The sequence below is a fragment of the Argentina silus genome (genome assembly GCF_951799395.1).
Source record: "Argentina silus genome assembly, chromosome: 3".
In the NCBI taxonomy this organism is placed as follows: Eukaryota; Metazoa; Chordata; class Actinopteri; order Argentiniformes; family Argentinidae; genus Argentina; species Argentina silus.
In genome coordinates, this window is record NC_139657.1 from 20,993,195 (window position 1) to 21,018,030 (window position 24,836).

General features: G+C 42.0%; 2 protein-coding genes across 2 annotated transcripts in view; one reads left to right on the forward strand and one right to left on the reverse strand.

Annotated features, from left to right (window-relative positions):
• The window catches only part of LOC310802712 (A disintegrin and metalloproteinase with thrombospondin motifs 20), a gene marked incomplete at its 5' end in the record, with an annotated part of 77,371 nt that extends 73,977 nt beyond the window's left edge, over nucleotides 1–3,394 (reverse strand). Inside the window, 2 exons of the mRNA XM_083667242.1 lie at nucleotides 2,691–3,049; nucleotides 3,304–3,394. Of these exons, the coding sequence (XP_083523368.1) occupies nucleotides 2,691–3,049; nucleotides 3,304–3,394 (450 nt within the window). The remainder of the gene's footprint in view (nucleotides 1–2,690; nucleotides 3,050–3,303) is intronic.
• Nucleotides 1–24,836, forward strand: part of irak4 (interleukin-1 receptor-associated kinase 4) — a 124,174-nt gene that overhangs the window by 81,184 nt on the left and 18,154 nt on the right. The gene's annotated exons all lie outside the window — the stretch shown is intronic.

A 24,836-nucleotide genomic window follows, 5' to 3' on the forward strand; every position in this document is an offset into this window, starting at 1 on the left:
ATAGGATATGGAAAAAAGTACTAATCATGCTTATGTGTACATTTCCTCTTTTCTTTTCACACTTGACAGGACAGTAGATAAACACTTGAATGCACTTTTCTTGCATCTTGGAATGAGCACTGTAGGCCTATATGAAGAAAGACTAGCTTGTAAAAACATGACACAAAACAGAAACAACTTGGCAGTTGGCATAAGCCTTCAGTCTTAGCCTTGTACAGCCTTGTACGGTCAGTAAACTACTGTACCTTGAGCTCCATCAACTCTAAAGACCTGGCATGGCAGTAGGAATGAATGAACCTGCTGCGCGAGGCTGGCTATTAACGGAATCCTGTTACACTGTATCATTGTGAGCCATGGCAGCATGTACAGGGAGAGTTTGTAGGTATAAAAGGCCATCTGAAAACATCTTGTTCCCAGGCCGGGCCCTATGTGAAGGTGCAGAGAGAGATTGTCAGGAATGAGCATGTTCCATAGAACTCAGGTGCTAGGCAGTAATGTCAGAGACTGAGTGATAACTGAATCTATGGACTAAAGACCAAGCTGATGATGCAAAGACTGACTATCTCTACTTTGTGTACAGTGTATGACATCTAGCAAAACAAATGTGTAATGCACCGTCAATATGAGAGAATAGCCTTCTCCTCTCTGTTTTCCCATGAGGTGTTCACTTCACACACGACTAAACACACACCAAGCGGCAGTCTTTGTTCGGACAAATGAGAGACTGCGTTGTCAGTGTTAGCCGTTAGCCCAATTCGCTGTTGGTCCCAAACAAAATTTGGACGCACAACGGTTGCTGTTCAGAAACAGGTGCTGAAATAGATCCTAGGATGATACTTCCACTCTGAGCAAGGTCAAGGCCATGACGCACACACAGCAAGCACATACACCTCTCATGTCCTAGCAGAGTCATTTACTGTGACGAACAGTAGACTGCCCATCTCTTAAGTTAAACAGAACATAAATGTGTCAGGCGCTTGATCTTTACACAGACATACATCACTTAGCAGTGAAGTGTAGAGACGGAGACACTTTTCCAAGACATGGGGATACTCAATTAACCTCTATTAGGTGAACTGGCAGACCAAAGTCCTACAAGGACAAAGATTTCCCATGGTGTGATTGAGTCATGGTTCTTCACAACCTTCATTAGCAGTTATCTGCACATGCAGCACTTTCTGTTCCCAGTCAGCTCACTTTGAAAAGGCACAATGCCCTTAGCTCCCTCAATGTATAGCTCGCCAACAAGCACTTTGTCTAGCTGAGGTGGGTTTCCCAGCTACACTGAGTAAAGCCTTGGGCAACAATGACAGGGGAAACATACCTCTTCCCAGAATGGCCACCTTGTTTTAGGGCTTAATCATCCCTTAATGAACTCATCATCACCCCAAAATGTGCTTTTCCAGAAAGACTTGGTGCTCAGAAATGACAAGTTTATGGTCCAATAGCCCAGAGGCATGGGAGTGATGAGTGCTCTCTGCCTGTCTCTATTGGACTGTCATTCTCAAAGAGTGATGATGATAACATCACCAAGAGTGGTAATAAAGTTATAAATGTACACTTGTTTGGAAAAGAGCTAGGAATCATATATCAAAGTTGGGCAGAGTGACAATTAAACCACATTAAAATGATGAGTTGAAGCATATACATTTCATCTGAGATAATTCATTGCACATGAGAGAAAATAAATGTATGAGGTAATAGAGGGTTTTACTGGAAATACAATCAGTTGAAGTGTTGTTCTAGTCAAGATATACAGTCTTGCAGGACATCTGATACCTGTGCAGCCAGTGACATAGTCATCCTACCCTGGATGCCTGCGAACTGAGCATATCTAAAATAAGTGTGATGTCACTGATAGGGCTGTTGTGACATACGCAGGGAGAATCCAAGGCTATGGTCCTCTCTGTGGCCAGGCAGACACCCCCAGTGTGAATCAGCCTGGCGCGACTGAGGTCCAACCCTACCCCTGTACCAGTAACCTTATCTGACCCATGATGTCATCCCTTCAATGCATTCTCTCACGCAGGAGTCACTGCTCTGAAATGGGTCTGGGGATGATGATTCTCATCTATTCCCAATGGCTTAGTTATAACATAATTAACACCCAATAACTCCATTATTTACCTATAAAATAAGAATCCCCATGATACAACAGCAGTAAAATGCAAACAGCAAATTCAAAGTGTCAAGAAAAATAACCAAAAGTGGGTAAACAACCCTAATGACACCATATACTGTCTCATTATAGAGAATAACAGGATCATAGTTTATTAGTTATATCTCGCAACTGGCAATGTCATTGCCATTTACAAAAACAGCAATTACAACATCTAATGTATAATGTGTTATTGTATAATCAACGGCATAACAATGTGTTTGATCATGAAATAGCACATGTAGGCCTATGTCACAGTTATACTTGGCAAATTCAAATCAAACATATCCAATCAGATGACATGCATCATGATGTATCTGTGTGGGCTATCTGCGGCAGGAGATGCGAGGCAACCTCCACAGTGTGGTCAATGTCACGTATCCAGCGGCACATGCTAAAGTTACACTCCGATGCACTTCACTTGTGCTGTGTACTGAGGATATGCATAGAATCCGTTGAAATAGGAATAATCAGAGATGTCAGCAGCGCCTGATAAAAGTATATACGTCTAGAGAGGGAAAGTTATACTCACAAGGCCAGTGCACAGACTGAAGACTGCATTGAATTCGCTCTGCGCGTTGACGTGTCCGCGGAAAAAGCAGTGCCGCATATCGCTGAGGTCTTGATGGGAGTCCGTAGCGTTGCTGTGTTCCGCTCCCAAATGTGTCACAGTATACGAGGGTGCGATAAAGCCGGAGTCGGCGGTCAGATTAAGATGAAAGCGTTGTCCGAATGCGTTAATTCTGTAGTGAGCCCGTAGCCCAGAAAAATCTGCATCTACACTTCTTCGTTTCCTTTTGTAGTGTAACTTGTGGGGAAATGATTCTCCGAAATCATTTATACGGAGTGGGGTGATAATTTCATAGGATGACAACTGTTTGATGAAACGTTCTAAAAGGCAAGGGAAAGTGCATTAGTGCGATTCACTCAGAGGGTTGATAACTGTAACACATTCACAAAATCTAGGATGCGTCAATGTAACATTTTGAACATTCTACCAACAATATTCACAATGTAACAATATGTAGTTTACTACTAAACGTATTGGCATCCATCCTCAGCGCCATTGCCAACATTTTACACATTAACTCTCAAATATCGCATTTTCCCCGGGTGGTATCCCCATAAATCAACAAGATAAGTACCTTGCTTCGGATGCAATCGGTATTCCAGAGAGTTCCGGACAAGTGCTGACAGATGACACATTAGCCCAACCAGCCAGATTGCAAACTGCATGATTTCTTCAGCGAAGAAACCACGGATCTCGTCTCCAAGGCAGTACCTTCTCTAGCGGCTCTGCCTGTCCTTTCCCGGCTTGTCAGCAACAGGTCGTGGGATCTGCGGAGGCTCTCTGCAGCACAAGTCTTGCAAAGTGCACTGGCCTCATCGCATTACTAAACATGCATCCACTATCCTCTGTAAACACGCACTATTTACGATACATTCCAATTGCTGCCTAATGTCAGCTACGTATGGAAAGGAGGGATCAGTGCCAAGCTTTTCCTTAGCCATCCATAGAACATCCCTTGCACCCTAAGCGCTCGCCAACATCAGAGAAGTAACGCCCCTAGGCCGGAGAACCAATGGTGAGTGCGCCTCGACCACCACACAATTTGGGGCAGTCTGTACTCAGGCTAGAAAAGATGTTTCTGTGAACAAGAGAACTCACATTAAGTCAATCAACGTTACTCTTGTTGAATCAAGTGTTATTATTGCGCATTCTTACCAGTATGGTAGCCTGCAATTGATGATAATCCTCACAATACTGCATGATTGAAAATGTAGTCACCTCTTAAAAGTGTGAGTACCGGTATACTAATGTATAACTAATTTATACTAGGCTGTCCATTAAACAAAATGTGTTGATTATTTGTTTTCTATTAGACCTAGTTGAATAATCTACCGAAATATTAAATTATTTCGCCTTTTTTTTTTACTTTGAAATGTAGGTGAATGAAACAATGAAATGATGGCCTCCACATAAAAAATGCGAATTCCCATTCCCATTCCCATTGATTAAGACAAAACGATCCTGTGTGTCAATTTGTTTGCCTTAACCGAGCCTCCTAGACAACACTCTTGTTGGCTCTTGTTGACTTAGCTACATGTCACCCACCCTAGCTTTAACTTCTTGCCCATGGTCTGCTATATAGAAATCCAAGCATTAGTTGATTAATCTGTTCGATTAATCCATTCATCTTTACAGCAGTAATGTATACCCTTCCTAACATTCAAGAAAATACATTTTTTAAATAATTTTACTTAATTCACTTATCAATAACAATTATTCAGTAAGAGCCAAATGTTGGTACGGTTATTATCCATGTATTAACATGATCATGTGTGAAGATTTAGGCTAGAATATGTGCTTGTACTTGCCAAAGCAGTGGTCAGTTCCTCGTTCGTCATTTGGGCACATAATGTCGAGAGCACACACTTGATGGACATTTGAAAGAGCCCTTGTTTTTTCATGTCCTTTGGCCACAAATGTCACCGTATTGTGCGTGATTAGATTCGGTGGGCTCACCGGAAGCGCTTTTGGATCTGGTAAATTCTTCTGTTTTGACTTTCAAACAAAAAAAGGTTCAAGATTTGACGTCATGGCTATTATTTATGCAAACACACTCTGTAGTTTCATTTAATGTTGCAGACCTGCTTTAAACTGGGACTCAAACTTTTACAGCAAAGTTGGGCCTTTCAAATCTACAGGTAGTGTTTGATGAATCACAGTGATCTCAAACTTGTATTATGGTGACAGTATGCACATTCAAACAATCAGAGGGAGAGGAGCCAATTTAAATGACCACACAACACATTGTCCAAGGCAAACACCTAAGCTGCATTTCAGAGGTCCTGAGATTGAGCATTAAGTAAATCTCCTTACTGTAGCTGCTCTGATGCTTCCCTGATGTGTTATTCATTCCCAAACCTCCCGTGAAGCCATTGATTCCAAAACCACTTTCAGAGCTCTTTCATGATCAAGACCATACTGTGAATGAGGAAGAAGAATTGAATTTGACAAACAGTAACCAGTTACAGTCCAACTGCAGTCTCAGTCACTCTCAACAGCTCTGAATAGCTTTATTATGGTGATTAATCTACCTCTCACATCCAGTTTCCCTGTATAGAAACACATTTTTACAGTATGCCTTCACAGTACTTCCTACATGATATGTACAACCTAGTCCACACACAGAATCGAACTTGCAGGAAGATACTGTACTGTCTATGTTCATGAAGGCAAGGAGCTATCCTCTGCTGGCTTGCCACCAAACAGGTGCCAAGCCCCCCTCGGGCCATCACTTTATTAACCCTGCCTACACCGCCTACAATCTCACAGTCTTGCCTAGGGTGCTAAGCGACTCCTGAGAAGAGCCAAGTGTCTGCATGGGGTAGTCAGTATAACTACTCACATTCTCATTATTCTTCAACAGATGCATTGGTTAATTAGTGAAATCTGCCACAGGCTTTTTTTTTACTCTCAACCCCCAACCAGGTGGTGGAGGGCCTTCTGACATATGTCTCTTACTGTAGCCTACCTTAGACCCCTTCTCTTCACTCTTGGATTATGTATTTGATCCCTCATTGAACAGTTGCAAGGATTCTTGGCATTGTGGGACTTAGAGACATATCCAATTGCTGTTGACCAGAACCTACATTCACTACAAGCATTTCCTCATATAGTTTAACAAGGATAGTAACACTCACCATTGTACAAATAGCAGCAATGTGATTCAATAATCATAACATAAGGCAATAGTTCAGAGCCCTGCCTCTTACGTCTTGAACAAAATGACAAGTGCTGTTTTGGGGTGTATGAGTTCCACATGTTGAGCAGCTTGTTGTCTAATGATGGAACACTCGTGCCAATCTTCCTCTCAAGCCCCCCTTGGCCTGGGTTGACCCTTTGGGGTCAGGAGAAGGGGTTAAAGGGAATGGCGTGGGGGTGGGGTGCATTCTGATTTATGGGCTACTGAATGCAATGCAGTAGCATTATGAAATGGGAACTTCAGCCAGGAGGATGGGACCCAATAATTGTGCCCTTAGGCAGCTGCTTATTGTCCATTGACACAGAACATCAATGGGCCACAATGAGGAGGATAATATGGTTGTATTTAGAGATGTTGGAGGGCTTGTGAGGAGAGGATATTGTATGTCACTTAGCACCTGGATTTATTCAATGTGTATCACAGCATAGGCTACATCTTGGCTTGATGTGCACTACTCTGAAAAGGGACACAGTAATGTCCTGTCCTGTCCTGTCCTGTCATGTCCTGTGTGTGTGTGTCTGTCTGTCTGTCTGTCTGTCTGTCTGTCTGTCTGTCTGTCTGTGTCTGTGTGTGTGTGTGTGTGTGTGTGTGTGTGTGTGTGTGTGTGTGTGTGTGTGTGTGTGTGTGTGTGTGTCTTTTATCATTGGTTGATCATTAACTCAACTCAATATTGTGAGTTTTGACCCTGATTTTGACTTGATAGCTGTGCAATGTTGCTGCCATGTTTTAGTGGTCTTCTTCTGGAATCACAGCTCAATGAAAATGTATACAATAAAGATATATAACCAATGTGTCAACAGAGGATCAAGTAGTCCAAGATGAATGGGCCAAGTTGTATGTGCACCTGGTTGTGAACACTATTCAAACAATAACCGGTAGCATTAAAGAAGAAAATTGTATCAACACAGTGAATATGTGAGTGTCAGCCTTATCCAGATGTGACGGAGTAAGGCTTTCAGCCAAAAGCATGAGGTGCTGGTCAGTAATTCCTACTGTACTGCATGACTAAAGGCAGCAGTGGGAGCCTTTCAACTGGCATGTCAGGTGATTTATCATCCGATGGGGCGACCCCCCTCCAGCCTCCCTCATCTTGAGCAAAGCCTGGCTTTGAGAGCTCAAACAGCTCCACTCCCCTCCTGAGTATGGTTCAATGGGTTTGAACTCCAAGTCATAACAGTGATCTATACATCCAGATATACATCAGTAGGTAGCCTTGCTCAGAGTCGCCACTCCTTGCAGTGTTGCAACTGTGCTTTTCCTGACCCGTGTTTGCACCACTTTAGAGGCTCCCTTACAAGACACTGTCACCCACTAAAAGTTAGAATGTGATGCTGAGAATACTACTAAACTATGTTGCTACTACTCATATCCATTTCTATTGAGTATGACACTTAAAACAGTACAATTGCCTACTTGTCTTTTGGGTGACCGTTACGAGATATTCTTACTTTGAATTCCTCTTGTTTTGATGAATGTACTTTATTTAATGACACATAGTGTGGTTTAATCAGTGTAAATCATCTGGAATTAAATGAAAAGGCACTGGGGTGTAGAAGGTGGGGTTATTGTGTCACGGAGGGAGTTACCTGAACATGGTGAACACCATGCCTTCCCTCCCCCTTCCTCCCTCCAACCCACCAGCTCTGCCACCTCCTCTCCCAGCGGTTCCCAGTTCAGGTGGTTCTCATGGTGTATGATCAAGGGGCTCGGCCACCTGAGACCTGTGTTGGCTTGCACTCCAGATTAAGGCCCCCCTGAAGAAGCTTCCGCCCCCAACCCTGTGCTGAGCTTCATAAGCTGTGAATTCCTTGGCCTTTAAACACTGTGGTCTGTCAACTTCTTTCCTGCCATATTGAGTGGTGCATTGTTAGTCTTAGCCCTAGGGACAGCTTTAAAACGCTGTCAAAACAGATCTACCCCACTCTCACCGCGCATTGTCCCCCTCAACCTTATTTGCAGAAAAGTTGTCACTTTTGAATATATTCCCTTTTCACATAATTGGTTGACAACAGGGTCAACCATGGGACAGTATATAAAATAAGATATGTCAATCTTGAGGGTATTTTTATGCTAAGGGGCCAAGGCCAACATGAAACATGTGAAAAGATGGCTTAAACAACATACAGGTACTACACCGTCCTCTCTCGCATTCTGTCTTTTCTGAAGATCCTATCCATATGTGAGCTCAACCTATAAGGGTTTGACCTGGATAAAAAAGACCCATTCAATTAAACTTGTCCTCTCTAAACACACTGTTACAAACCCTGTCTCCAGGCTGTGATTTCTCTGCTGATCCTCTCTTGGGGCAAACACCTACTTAGCTCTGTTTTTCATACCAGGCACTGTATACATTTCTCTGCTCTGAAAGGGTCCATGGGGAGAGTGAGGAGAGAGCAGTATAGAGGAGGGAACACTTTGGCTCTAGATGTTTTACTGTGTGAAAGAATCAAGTGTGATATATTACATGGTTATACTGATTACTGCTGCTGATCACATTGTGATATAAAATAGATGACATACATACAGCACATGCAAAACTCTTTACATCATGTTCAATTAATAAAAGTCCTGCTTTGAGCTGAACGGTGTGGCATCAACTTTGAGGAGGACGAGTAGGGAACCCAAACAGGAGCTATGGGCTTCTTAACCCAGGATATGCCCTTGGTCTCTACACCCAGCGTGCAGCCTGCTATATGACCCATGTGAATGTCTCAGCCTTATCAGATTTCCTGAAGAAATGTATTCTCTCCAGCAGCTGTCTGATTTGCAAGCAATCACGTTTCTATCTCCCCTTACTCACACAAGAGCACACGTACATGTCACTGCACCCTTACTCAAAACACATACTTGCCCAACACAATTATTTGAAGAGTATCAGTGCATAGAATTATCATGTGAGATGTTTTGTGACTGCAGTATTTGAATTGACAAATCTAACCCAGTTGATATGGTAACTGTATCTCCAAGCAGCTTCACTAGGACTATATGGAGATTGAAATTAATCTGACCATGACAACAGCATAGTTTACTGTATCCAACACCACAGACATACTGTACATCACTTTTTACTCAGAGTACAACAAAATACAAAATGCTGACCATTTCATTTGGAGAGCTTTACATTTTCTAGTGTCACATAGTGGACTAATCCTGTGGTGATAAGTGCCCATGCCAGAGACAGCTGCCTAGTATTTGGGTTATTAACAGCTGTGAACTTTTAGCTGCAGTGACTCATGAGATTTGATGACAGTCCAATAGGGGGTCCTCCATCTTATTCTCCACCCGCTTTTAGTACAGTATACACTGTATCCTGAAAACAGTGCCTTGGAGATGAGCTCATGGGTAAAGACAGCCCTGGTCTCAGGTCTGTTTCCCAGTACTCTCTGTGAGGTAGCTGGATAGGACGAATATGCCATAATGGTTCTACATCTGGTGATATGGAGGGGGATAACCAGGTCCAGTGCTCTATGTTCTCTACATCGCTTCCTCTCTTTTTGTCTCCCCCTTGATCTCATTCCAGTCTCTCGGTATCTCTTTTTCCCATTTCTCATTTACAGTACACACTCTCCTACCTCTCCTCCCTAATTCTAAACTCTCTCTTTCTCTATTCCTTCCTCTTTCTCTCTTTCTCTGTCCCTGCGTCTCTTTTTCTCTCTTGCTCTCTCTCTCTCTCTCTTGCTCTCTCTCTCTCTCTCTCTCTCTCTCTCTCTCACTCTCTGTGTCTCGCTCCACCCTCCCTCTCTCTCTCAGTAGGTCAGGGTCAACAGGTGATGTTAAGATATCCCAGAGCTCAGGGGGAATGAGCTAGCTGTGTGTGTACTTCCTACTTGATGGCCTCGTGCTTACAGACGACGTCCACTCCTCTCACACACATATCCTTTAATCCTTTGTTCTCCTGCTCTATTAGTTATCCCAGGAGTACTGGCATCCAGCGAAGCAAGGGTCAGTTCTGATGCCAACATTCAGCCCTAGGTTATTAGCTACAGGACATTGGTTAACCTTGATTAATGACCCATGAGCATGTTATAATGTGTCAGTTGTGCAACAGTCAAAAACAAACCAAACTGAGGTAATTAAATGGTTGTGAGAGTATTGTTTTTTAAAGTTTTTTAAAAATCTAAATGCAATCACTGGAGCTCTGTATTTTTCTTTTTACATTTATGGCATTTAGCAGACGCCTTTATCCAAAGCGACTTACAACAATAGCTCTGTAGCTTTTGCATTGTTGGATTGACATTGTTATTTGATGGTTGTTGGTTAGTCAATTGTTGGTTGTAATTAACAGTTTATTAGACGTTGTTAAGTGATGGTTATTTTTCATTGTTGACTTATTTGATGCTCATAATCTAATGCTCATAAGCTACATGATTGCACATGGGTTGAAAATAAACGTTTCCTTAACATTGGAAGTTGACGGTCAGCACCAGACCATCTCACAGTTGAAAATAATCATTTTTAAAATGTTGCCTATTTACATAAATACAACATTTATAGTCTAATATTAATGTAATGTGAACTTCCTAACCAAATGGATACATAGGCACAAAAAAAAGTTTGATCTGTTCTTGTTTTCCCCCCCTGTATCACTTATCTGAGCAAATGTGTCATTGATATGATGGCTTTTGTTTCTTTTGCAATCAGGATTACATTCAACATTTTAAAATCAGGATTACATTCAACATTTTAAAATCAGGATTACATTTTACATTTCAATTCGCTCTACTCACTTTTTGATGTGTCCTAAGTTTGGGATTCAAACGCATAACCTCTTGTAAGACATTGCGTTGCCATACTTTGTGTGCCACCAGGTCAGTGCTGATTTCAAATTACACCCTCACATTATTTTGGGAAGACCACACATCTGCACTTTGCTATAATTTGGCCTGAGCACTCTAGTGTTTCAGTTAATATGCACTTTAGCCATTGATTTAATTGACTTATACAGATGTATTTCAACAGCTTCAGTGTTTTCTGCATATTTGTCTAATGTTGGTGGGGTATACTTCTTTTTTATTATATAATGAGGATTTCTTAATCCTCAAAGTGTGATAAAAATGTATGAGTATACATTATTTAACCTCGCTAATGTTACTTTCCCATTACTAAAATGTATAGTTATATATATTTTATATCTATTTTTGTTTGATATTTTATGGTTTACAATAAACACATGTTACTGTACAATAAGTCCCAAGAGTCCAGGAACATAGATTATACACCTCTATTAGGCTCACAAAAATTAAGAAGTTTAAAACATTAACATTAACATAGCCTATATCAAAAATGAGCTAATGTAACAATACAAGACACTTCATGCACATGAGATGAAATACAGAACTAAAACGAAAAAACTGTGAATATTTATTTTAAAACAGATAGGAGTAAAATAAGTAAAAGTAAAAGTTCAGACCTTTTCTTCTTGCAAATGTTCAACATGTCCAACTATTCTTTGTTACGGAATGTCTTTATAGTGTTGTATTGATGCACAATCTGAACCCCATTATTACTTGTGTTGCAGCAGTGGACTAGTGGCATTGTGGACAGAACAATGTACTACAAACCAGAACATTCTGAGTTTGAATCCCAAACGGGGTCATAAAAAACAGTGTTTATTCAATCGTAGTGCATGGAGAAAGTACTCATATACTGTAGCTTATGTCAATGTTAAGTAAAGCATTCAAGTTCTATTAATGAAATGTTATTTTTGACTTCCTTTGAATGGAATGGAATCAATGGGCAACCTTGTCACAATGTTGGATCATCATGATCCAACAAAACTTTCCTTTACAGTCCACATGCAACCTTATCACAATGTTGTATGATGACCATCAAATGCAGATTTTCATAAAACCTTTGTTTACGTAAATAGACCTAGATAGCAACATTTTACAAACTATTATTTCAACTGTGAGATGGTATGATGCTGACCGTCAACTGCCAGTGTGAAGAAAACCCACACTGAAAACTCATTTTCAACCCATGATAAACAATGTAGCAACATTGAATGATGACCATCAAATGACAACCATAAACCAACATGGTATGATGGTGTTACCACATTCAACATCCTTTTACATATGTTTTTACAATATTTGGATTTAGACATTGCTACACCATGCCATTTTCCGTCATAACCGCTATAGAGTTCCAACGATACAACCAAAAAACAATGTTAATACAACATAGTTTTTTTCTAAAATGCCCATGGGGTGTCTTTTTAACCTTTAAATAGGCAACTGTTCAGCACATACACAAATAGTCATTAATGGTCAACTTCAGCCCAGAGGAGCCCACTGCAGTGCAATGCAGTGCATAATGACTTTTGTTGTCCTGCCATGTTTTCAGCTGGGAGATGGAAAAGCGGAGGAATGCCTGTTAAAGCCCCAGAGCCCACTGGTGAGACAACTGCTGCACTATTTGTGAACTGAAACCAAAATAACAAGAGGAGCGCATTGGGTGGGAATGGATTGGAGTATCCAATGAGATTGTGGAGTAAGGGTCCTTATGTCCATGATGGGGCCCTACGGATGGCCATGTTAGACTGGGAGAATGCCCCTGGGGCCACTGTCTGACTGCACTGAGCCTCTACTGCTAATTGGCCACACTGGGGAGAGGCTGGCTCGGATCCTATCATCTCGTCATAACATGAGGAACTGAAACATGGCGGTTTCATAAACAGTCTATAAAAGTCCACTTACCTTGAGGGAGATTATCCCTCTTGATCGCAAACAAAAGTTACCACACCCATTGTTGTGTCTACATTTTAGATCGCTTTGATTAGTGTTGCGAACAGCCAATATATTATGTATCAGTGTTAGTCAAGGTCAAGGTCAAATGTGTTAGTCAAGGTCAAGTTTGGAAACACGGTTCGTTTAACATTCAGTATCAAAAGCAATGAAAATACTTGGCAAGACAAAACAGACACAGGTGAGAATGCAAGATGTGGCTTTAACCACTCAATGAAAATATACTGACACGTTGGATTAAACAGACAAGAAACACACTTGCCTCTACGGCATAGACCTGCTCCTCCATCAGTCTGCCTCTAACTCATCTTGATGTAAATAGCCAAGCATCTAATGCAAAACACATCAGGGCCTTCCCTCTCTGTTTATTATCCAGACGCCAAGAGACGGAGCAGGCACCAGACCTGTGGTGGTTATTTACTTTAGGCTCTAGATAGGGCTGACTCATTGCCCATTGTGTCTGGAGAAAGCTTACCGTGGGGCAATATAGTATATATATATATATATCTATACTATATATTCATATATAGTATAGATCACCAGCCTGTGGTTGTCCAAAATCCAAATTTATGCTTTAATTTCGATGTCCAACTGAATGTGAACTTCTTTCAAATAATTGTCTGAGGAGAACGTTGATTGACCACTGGCCTGTGGTTATCCATCACGTGTGACGAAACCATTCAAGGCATTAACAGTATCAATCCATATAACCCTGCACTCATCCCTTTACACACACACAGAGCACCCTGCTAGTCCAAAGCCTATCCCTCCTCACTCTCCTTACAAAGGAGACTTCAACTGTGAGGCTCATCTCTTCCCCTGATGGCAGGATTAGAGCACTATACCACTGAGAAATGTCCAGCATTCATCCTCTCCTCACACTGGACTGTGCTTGTGTGTCCACCCCAGCAGCCACAACTGTCAACTGGAGCTTCAGTCTGCCAAGGTGTTCCTTGATGAAGTCCCGCTTCTCCCCATCGAATGTGTGGCAGTTCCCAAAACCTTCATGGAGAGATAACCCTGACTTTCACAGATACAATAGTGCTAAAATTAGTCGTCAGAATGCTCTGAGATAAGAACTGGTTGAGATTTCACACAGCAGAGTGGTAGTTACTTTGTTCAATCCCAGTGCTTTTTTTTTTTTGCTTTTTTTTTTTTTAGGGCGGCATTTTGACAGATGATATTACTTGTGTTACATTATTGGACACCATCCAGGCTTTTTCATTCTACAGTCCCAGAACCACAGCACAGCAAATCGATTCTCTCCACTCTTTGAATCAAGATTGCTCACAGGAAGTTGGGGCTTTTTTTGTTTTTGTTTTTCTACTTTGGTACCTGGACTGCCTGTGGGCCAGAGGAAATTGGTGCCACACCTTTTAATGCATTGCCCAGTTTTTACCCTATCTACAGACAACCAGTCTCCATGGATTATTTTGATCACATTATATATATGTGTGTGTGTGTGTGTGTGGGGGGGGGGGGGGGGTCAAAGCTTTTGTTCGGTGAATCAAAGTCAAAGGAAAATCCGATATTATCATTATTGTTCAAGCCACTTATACTATCTCACAAACATTGTTTCGAAAGATGTGGTATCAGCAAATCGTATCTGCTTTAAATGCAATTACGGTGAAGACTGCAGTCTCCTTCCATAAGTTTAGAGTTTCATAACTGTATTGCTCATTGCTCAAGAGTATTGTGACTCTTGAGAGCATTTGGCACAAGCAAAGCTGATTTGAGCATGTAAATGGTGCAATTGTGAGACAGGAAATTAAATAGTTTACAATGAACACCAGGCCCTCATTTCTTGAGCAAAATATACAGAGATGCATTTGCTCAAAATTAAAACCCTAATCCTTACTGTACCAATAGACAGTATATCATAAAACAGCTCAAGTGTAGTGAATGTCACCCTGCAATACAATGATTAATTCATCATCCAAAACAGCCTCGTTGTGCATTCGTAACTGTATGTTTGACCTATGGCCTACCCGATGTTCATGACATCAGAGTGAGCCTGCCTGGTGCGCCCCTTCCCCTCAAACCAAAACAATTCCCAGGCCTGTTTCAAATCCCAAACTGTGTAAGTCCAATGGAATGAATCCATGAGGCATTTTAGGGGATGGTGTCGGGGGGATTATCCCTGGTCCAGGTGGTCTTCATTTAGACCCCCATCTGGTTGGTGCGTGCTGCAGGCAGCGTCACAGCTCCCCCTGTTCTGCCCCTGTACGCAGTGCAGTTCAGTGCAGCCATCTTGGCTTAATTTCCCTATAGCCGCATTACAGCACTCTCCACCTGAGTGAGAGTCATAAAACCGTGTTGAATCTCTATTAAGTTTCATATGGCCCTGTGATGGATTGCTCCCATCAGCATCGCCTCTGTCCAGCAGCTGGTGATCACAGAGGTGTTGTCATCGCGAGACTACACAGCTGAAACGGTGTGGAGAAAGCAAAACAGATTGAGTCTTAGTTTTAAGGCCTTTATAATGGGCTATCTGTGAATTGATGCTTGAGCGTAGTTGTTTAGCAGCTGAGTATCTTCACATTAACTAAAGTTAGCTCAGACACTGATATTGGAGTATGTGTCCATTAACATGTTTAAACAGTGTAAATGAAAGCAAGCTGCGCTACATTCAACCAACCCCTCCCTCTGTGTTGTTTTGGGATTCCAGCTATTGACATTTTACTTGTTAAGAGTGTGCAGTTGTGTAAACAAGAATAAATGGCAGAGGAGCTGGAGAAGATCTGAGGGAGAGTCTGATCAAAGGCTGCTTACCTGCAGCCGGTGTCAGTGTCTCAGTATGTGTGTGTGTGTGTGTGTGTGTGTGTGTGTGTGTGTGTGTGTGTGTGTGTGTGTGTGTGTGTGTGTGTGTGTGTGTGTGTGTGTATATGCTTGGGTGTGTTTTAGTGTCTGTGTTCTGCAGAGGGATGACAGACAGGGCTCTGTGACATGCACCAGGGCCTGCAGGGACCTTCTACATCCTCACCCCAGTGTTTGCACAACACAAGGCAACATGGGGAGACAGGCCTCACCTAGGCCAGGCCCACACTACATCTAACCTAACCTCGAGAAATCCTTTGCAGAAAGTAGCTACACATTTTTTACAATGTTGCTAGATAGCATAGGCAAACAACTCTGCAAAATAGTCACATAAAAACAAACAACCTATGGGCTTGTGGGGGGAGAGTTCTTGGAATGTAACATCGAATGAAATTGTGAGCACATTCTCCTATCTCTCCATCCAGTTTAATCTAAAATTCTCCCAACCTCCAAAAGAGGCGTGAGAACAACGTGATTTGTAGGTATGGCTTTGTGAGATTGTACCCCATCTAGCTTGATTGAAATCTCAATCAGGAGACCACCATGTTGTGAATCAAGGTAGACACAGAGAAGCTAATGTTAAATGAAAATTATTATTGTGAATAACAAACTAATGCTGTAGCAAATAAATCAATAGAGGAATGGATGTAAACAAAGACTCCATCAATTCAACTGCACTAACTGGAAACACAGCATATCACCCACAGCATTTTCCTGTTTTAGCTTTTGGCTTCATGGATACCTCTAAAGACTATTAGGGACCATTTTCCTTGACGACTCTGAACAAACAGTGTAGGACAGGTTTTGCCCCCCCCCCCCCCCCCCCCCCCCAAAGTAAATGTGCTTACAGGAAGTCTGAATTCTGGAACGTTTTCACCAATTATTGTTCAGGGTGACATTGCATGATAGCTCTGTTGGCTGGGCCTACTTCCATGCAGTCCATTCCTGACATATAGAGACCACCCATTAATCCATTCTGATGTGATGCCTATTCAGGCTTCACGCCTATTCACAGACCTGCCTGTCTCTCTAGCTCTAGCTCTGCTTTGAGCTGGGGTGGCAGGGGGGGGCTTGGTGTGGAGGGGGTCTGGGGATTGAGTTCTGTCCACTGCAGGCTGCCTGTTCTCAGGCCAGGGCTAGGCTAGAGTCAGTGGGGACTCCCATGGAGAGAGAGCAGGGCTTTGGCCACTCCACTCCATGGCGGTGTAGCAGAACAATCGGCGGATGAACTCAAGGAGCCGGGCTCTGGGGCCAAGTTACTGCTGTGAGGCGAGGCGGGGTGGGCATGTTTGGTAAGCGCATGGTAGTGACGGTGACATTGACAGTGATGTGGGGACAATGTGGCAGCAGGCAGCTGTGTGTGAGGTGACAGCGGGGTGAGTAGGGGAGGCTGTACTTATGGGGCTCTCTGTGGGGAGATTGTGGTTAGAGTGGAGAGGGCAAGGCTCATTTGTGTGGTTGAGAGTGGGGTGATTGTGGGGTGGGTGTATAGATTGTGGTAGGTGGGGACTTGAGACCAGGGTGTATGTGTGTGATGGGTGACAACCTGTTTGGATGTGGGGTGGGTGTACGGAGATTGTGGTTGGGGTGTGTGGGGTGAGATCAGGCTTTTTTGTCATTCCTGTGGTAAGTATATTTATATACTTCGGATCCAGTGATCATCAAAATTGGGACGAATGTATAATTACTGTGTGGGGAGCATATCATAGACTATGGGGTGAGTATGTTATGGACAGTGGGTTTAGTGTATCAATAATCTTAGAGTGTATAATATGAACTCTAGGATAATTAAATGCCATGGGATGAGTGTATAATGCAGATATAGAACTGATATATTTAGATATAGAACTGTTCTATCTATGGTATAATGATTGTATGATAAGTACATTATAATATGGGGTGAGTGTGTAATAGAATAGCAGGTTTAGGATGACTGTATGATTGACTATAGAATGAGGTGGGGGGCAGAGACGGGACCCTCATGGCCCCTGCAGATGGGAATGGAGCCAGGCCTAGGCCCATCTGAGTGTCTGCTTCACATTACTGTTCCCAATGGCTGCCAATGTGGCTCGCATTAGGAGAAGCCACACACGCCGCAGCTAGATCGGAAGTTGATTCAGATAGTGTGCATTGAGGGGAATGACATAATTACTTGATAATCCATCTGTAAAAAGTCCAAAAAGTATTTTTTTACATTTTATGGGGTGTCCCCAAAAATCTTTTTAGTCAGATTAAAATGCTTTAGTTTGTGAAGTTTTCAACAATACATGACATCTAGCCAGCAGAGAATCCTGTGGTTTCAGGTTATAGTCTAAATCAACTTGAAGCGCAGCAGTACAAACCATCAAATCAGCCAGTCACTCTGACTTTGATCATCGATATTCCACAAAATATTCCAAAGGGCCTTGAGTCATGAAAGCAATTTTCAGCTTAAGAGGACATGGCATCAGGAGAGTATGGATGGAGACTGATTCCAGTTGCAACAATGACAGTCCTGTTCAGGTTAGAGAGGAAACTATGTGTAGCTTGGAACCACTTCAACATAGCCTGTAATTGAGTCTTAAGGAAAGATCTTACTGGTGATTTTTACTGTACTTCCTCCCTACTACATGCATCTATACTGAAGATACATTGCTGAGTTTCAAAATATCTTGAAGTATGTTCTATGCAATATGTAGTTGAATGTTGACTGAGTACTCATTGCTATTGTGACTTATGTTGATTCTCATCTTGAAATATTTTTAATCAAGGTAGTGAAGGAAAAGATATATCCTTGTTCTGTGGGAAAAATTTCAGGAAGAAAAGGCTCTCCTTTCGCTGTATGTGGACAGACCAAGGGTGAAAGGGGTGACCGAGATCTTATCTGGAATAACCCACAGGAAGGAACAAAGCCTTGTCTACAGTATTAACATTTACCATCAGATTGAACACACACACACACACACACACACACACACACACACACACACACACACACACACACACACACACACAGATTGGCTTGGCTGATTAACACTTCTTGTGGTGGGAAAGCAAACATAAAAAGCGTTATTTTCTGTCCAAGCCATGCTGGAACAGATACTGTATAGCGACCAGGAGATTTCAGCATGACTTCATTCAGCGTTGGGTTCAGCGGGTGCGTGTGAATTTGGGTCTGTGTGGCGTCTCTAAGCCATGCTTAGGGGACACTACACGCCGCCACAGCAGAAATACCCTCTTTAAAAAGGCCTGTCCCACCCCAGGAGAGACCCCCCAACACAGTCAGCCTCCTTGAGCTTGACGGGCACAGGAGAAACTACAGCAGCCCTAGAATGCTGATAAGTCCGCCATTCACCTCCTCGGTTCATATTTTTGTGTGGGGGTCCATTGACTTTCTCCTTTTCAGGCTCACTTTAATCCCTGAGTCTGTGTCCTCGGTGGCTCCCCACAGAAGGGCTATTATTCAGGGCCTTATTACTGCGCCCCTCGCGGCTTATCTCCTTCCTGGTGACAGTCTTTTCAAGCCTTTCCCTAATGACCTGGGGAAGCTCACATGCTCAACTTCCCAGGGGCTGCGGGGCCCCGGGTGATGTCAGAGGGGGCGGGCGGCCCCCGCACCAGGGCTCCTGGCGGAAGAAAGGAGAGAGGCACGGAGGGGACCTGTCCCGCGGCCGTGGGCAGCATCACACGTTCACACATTCCACCTCTCCTCCACACAGGCTATAGGAAGAGGAGAGCAGTGCCGAGGCGGAGAACGAAAGGATATACCACTCAAGCCAACCAAAGCTCAAGGGAACATGGATGGATGGTCCTTTGTGATTCAAATGAGCCCAGAGCGACTACAAGGTGGCTGAGATGTCACGTGACATAGGGAGATTATTACCGAACCTTCTTTTGGTGTTCAGTCATGGAATGATCCAGAATAGAGAATTGTATGCCTGTTTGTCTTCCCAATACCTTTGTGCTTGACTGTACTTGACATAATATCTGAAAAAGGCAAACCAGAGAATTGCTTTTCCATATTCACCATTGATTTGTTGCCACCAAAGTATAACTGTTATTTAACGTTTCTTAGTGTAATTCCATCACTCCAAGGTTCTGCTTGATATTGATATTCAGGAGTGCTCCACAATCCATGACGCACTTTGTACTTTCACATCTTGATGAAGTGCCTTAAAGCAATACATTTATCTTAGTCAAAGAGAACAACATTTTCATTGCACTGGTATGGGGGAATGGTATTCATTCAACTTACATGGAATTCCATGTTTCAGTAAATGAAAAGAATAGTTCCTGAGCAGGACCTCTCCTGCTATTCACTCATATAACACTCTTTCTCAATCACATGGTCAATATAGGAATCAGTGAACAGGAATGAAAGCTTTCTATAGCAATTGTGAGTTAACATTTTGCGCTTTTACACTGTCACTTTTGGCACCAGTGCTTGGCCCAAAGCCTCAGACTTTTGTGTTTCAACCCCTGACCTGGGACCTTAGGGAGATTTTGGGGACTTTTTTAGGACTTGGGTGGGGGTTGCTTTGTTACAAAAGCATGAAAATGCAATATAAACCATTAGTTACTTTGGTTTGAAGTCAAGTTCAGAAGCATTTATATTCACTATTAAGTTTGCTCAGCTATTTTGGGAAATGTGAAATTGGCTCATCTGGCTGACTAACAGAACAATCTATGCTAGTTTTTCTTGTACATTTACAAACTAAATAAATGCTGCACATTCAACCACATAACTACTTTGCCAGTTTCAAAGTCATGTTAATAAGAAATTGGAGAAAAACTTGAAAATTGTTGACAGATTTGTTGTTTCAGTTATGAGTAGTCATGCTGGTTTGAGGGTGAAACTCATTGGGAAACGCGTGTCTGACGAGGTCCCTGCTCTCCCCAAGTCCTCAGAATAACCCTGGAGGTGCTTGGCCCCAAATAAAGTTTGTAGTGGGACCTGATCTCTAGCGGAAAAGCACCAATTTGTCACACTTTGACACTTGCTGTGCACCCACTAATTATCATCACATCTCCCTGCTACCCCACAGGGGTCTGGGTTAAGCTGGGCTGTCTATTATACCATCACTCTGTATGTATGCCTATGGGCCCCTGGATGACAATGAATGGGCCGGTGTTTCTGCTTCAGTCATCCTGGGCATGCCACTGTTCCCCTCCACAGGAATCATGGGAACAGTGGCGCAGGTGTCCCTCTCTCTCAGATGGCATGCAGGCCTCCTGTCCCCGAGAGGAGGAAAAAAAAAAACATGTTTGTCCATGTTTGCGTCTTTAAATCGTAAACTACTTAAGACCTTGGGAAAACATGCTGAATTGGTCCAATTAAGCGAGTAATGGCTTTAGTGAAGCTATTTGCAGTAGAGGGGGCAGGAGACATGCATGCCCTGGAGGACATGGGAGCTTTAGCTGAGCCTCTGCTCTGCCAACCTCAAGCCCATCTGGTTTGTCTTTATAAGAGCTGTGAGGAAAACACAGCACACTACTGTAATCTACTGTAAAATACTGTATCTCACGGGGTGGGGGGTGGGGGTGGGGGGGCATTTAAATAGAAGAATATGAAGCTTCATTGAGTGTTTTTAAGGTTCAGGATGTGAGTGTCATGCGTGATCTTTATGCCAAGGTATTTCCACAAACACAAAGCGACCATCATAGATTCCCACCCTCCCTTGCCACTATCATTTCATATGCTGACCTTTCCGTCAGCAAAGCTCTTGGAATCTGCAAAGCCTCTTGGAGTGGACTCACCACTGCCCTTTAACCTTGTGCTTTGAGTCTTAGTTGGTGCTTTTAGCCTAAACCCGCTTTTAATTACCCACAAACACTGACCTCTCCATCAACAAGGGGTGCTGAGGGGACAAAAGAATGCACAGCCACAAAAGTAAGGTAGCACAGTAAATGCACCACATAAGATCTGTCTGTGAGTCAATCAGTGGTGAAACCCAATCAATGGCGGCTCACACCACACACCCCAAAATGTAATACAGTTCTACACTAGTGAAAGGAGAAGGATTATACATAAAAAGAAAAAAACTGGTAATCATATTTGGTGGCAACTCCTTTTACCGCTGGGAATCATTGTAGCCTTGTACAAACTAAGTAGCTTCCCTTAGAATTTGTAAGTGCCACATTTGTAAGTGCTATTAGTTCAGCCATGTGCATCACTGGCTGCATTTACGAGAGGCACAAGACAGTAAAAGGCTTAAATGTTGAATTAGCTCTCTAATGCCTAAGGAGATTTTCCATCATTTAGAATGACAGTTACATAAATACAGACCAAACAATGCGCTTTAGTTATTTACTAAAACAATGTTCTCATTAAGCATAATGGCGCAACAAAATAACTTATAATACAACATGTGATTTATGTATTGATGTTCATTTGTTTCCTATAACTGGATTTCTGTGTCTTTAATTAAAGAAAACATGAATAGGAAATAAACATTGAGCTCAATCATAACAAATCATTCAAGTAATTCACAACTGATTTCTTGGCGAGAAAAGAAAACTATGTGGTTTGTTTTCTGAAAACAAACACTGTCTATTGAAATGCTTGATTGTGTATTATACTTACATATTCTGTTACAATAATCTTGCCAAGTCAGCAATATATCCAAGATCAGAGACATCCCTTTAGGATGGACTTAACTCTTGTGGTTATGAATCCTGACAAGGCAGTTAATCTAACAAAGGCATTGGAAGTATATTCCTGCATTGTAGCAATTGGCATCAAAGAGAGAGGGGGAGTGGGGTTGACATCCAGGTTGACAGTTTTTCCCAATCGTTTAAACACGTTTCCTGAAACTATAGCTCAATTTCTCAAAACTCTAAACACAAAACTGTGAAGAGTTAACCATTTTGTCAAAACTCTGTTCTCTCTTCTCAAAACGGATTCTTCCCACCAAAACAATACACACAGCTATCATATGAATATCTCTTACAGAGCATCAATTAAATACTGGTGTAATAAACTGAAAACACAACCATTAAGATACTGTTTATATACACTCACCAAACACTTTATTAGGAACACTATAATAATACTGAGTAGGGCCTCGCTTTGCTCTCAAAACAGCCTCAATTCTTCGTGGCATTGATTCCACAAGATTTTGGAAACAGTCCTTTGAGATTGTGGTCCATGATGACATGATTTCATCACACAATTCCTGCAGATTTTTCAGGTGCACTTTCAAGCTGTGAATCTCCCGTTCTACCACATCCCAAAGGTGTTCTATTGGATTCAGATCCAGTGACTGGGAAGGCCACTGAAGAACACTGAACTCATTGTTATGTTCATGAAACCAGTTTCAGACGACTTTTGCTTTGTGCATTATCATGCTGGAAGTAGCCATTAGAAGATGGGTAAATTGTGGCCATGAAGGGATGCACATGGTCAGCAACAATACTCAAATAGGCTGTGGCATTTAAGCCATGATTGATTAGTATTAACGGGCCCAAAGTGTGTCAAGAAAGCATTCCACACACCATTACACCACCTCCACCATGAGAAGGTGTACAGGTGTTCCTAACAAAGTGTTCAGTGAGTGTATGTTTTGGCTTCATGAGGCCATGTTACATATTCAAATGTATAAAATTGTCGTCTGCTTCCAAGGTAAGCTAGCTGGCTAATTTTGAAGGCCAGTGTTTTCCAGGTGAACAAAGTGTGCTAAATGATGTGATTTGTGCTTAGAGTTTAGCAGTCTGGAGTCTTGTTGTTTATACATGAGTTTCAAGTTTTCAGACTTGTGTGCATAGTTCAATTTTTTGTGTGTATACAATGGAGAAAAACTGTAAGTCATTTTTGGATTTAGATAAGAGGGGAATTCCATCTGACGTAAGATACAAAACTGTATTTTATTCCAACTGGCAAGCAGAAGTTCCCCTCCAGCCATGGGTGTTGTGTTTTAACATGACATCATATATGCAATTACACGTAAGACAATAGAAAATTGCATGTACTGTGTTCTGTACTGTCCACCCTTTGAGTCGGTCTTTGAGCTCAACATTGGGAGACAAGGTTTCAGTTAGATTATGTTGTTCAAGAGTGAAAAGGACGGAAGTGGACACTTTACCACTAAAGGTCTAGTTTAGACTAGCAGTTTTGAGTTGTTTGTGACTGTGACTGAACCAAGGTGTTGTACAGTATATGAGTTCATCTGTGGTTGAGCCCTACCCTGCAGTACTGTCTTCCTGACACCAAACCAAGTCTGAGTCATCTTGTTCCATATCCTTTACTGTGTGTTCTCTAATCTAATATAATCATGCCCTGTGAGCCATTTGTCTTTTTCCGTATACAGGTGGAGACAAATATAAAAGCACTCTAGCACTCACTTTAGTGTAGAGCTATACTTGCCATTGAAAGAAACTTAATACAAGTTATTTAAATAAGGTTTGTTTTAGATGCAACTCTATTCGTTCCTTCAAAGGGCACTGAATAGCATTAAAATATACACTCACCGGCCACTTTATTAGGTACACCTGTTCAACTGCTTGTTAACGCAAATGTCTAATGGTGTGGGGGATATTTTCTTGGCACACTTTGGGCCCCTTAGTACCAATTGAACATCGTTTAAACGCCACAGCCTACCTGATTATTGTTGCTTAATTAAGGATACATCGTCATCATCATGGGCATGCATTATAATTTGAGTCACTGATTGTTTACATTTTTGTCATTGTTTACATTTTTGAGATACACTGTATAGACCCCTTTCAGTGTTTACAAAAATTGCTGTCTGAGTAAGATGCGCACGCATGTTGGTAGCAAAATACATATATATATATATATAGCAAACTGCACATGTATGTCTTGGTACCTTCTTAAAAATGTTGTTTTGTTATTGTTACGGTAACAATACGGCAAGCAAAATAGCATTTTTAGTTGGTGTTATTTCATTTGTGGAACTACTGCATTGTCTTACGAGATATTATTTGGAAATGAATGATACACTTGATGTTTGTCCCACCATTTTGTGAGAGGCGGCCTTCTTGAGGGGTGGCATTATTTCTTATGCCTTAACAGTGTAGTTCGATTTAGAGGGTTAGGTTTACTGAACTTGATTGCAAATTCAAGGACTCACCTACTAAACGTTTGTATAAAGACATTTTGGCAACAAGATCAGCCCTTGACCAGGTACTGAATCTGCTATATTTTATGCTGGACGTAAACCAGGGAGGCTCCTAGCATGTTAAGTGAAATGCAGAACAGCTTCTAACCTGATATCTTCATTAAAGGATAATACTGGTAAAGCTCACAGCTTGTGACTAAAACAATAAATAAACTCATGGCAATTTATTACTCACAGCTCTATACTACAAATAAAACGTTTATGAAAACTTTCCTAGATGGAGTCTCCC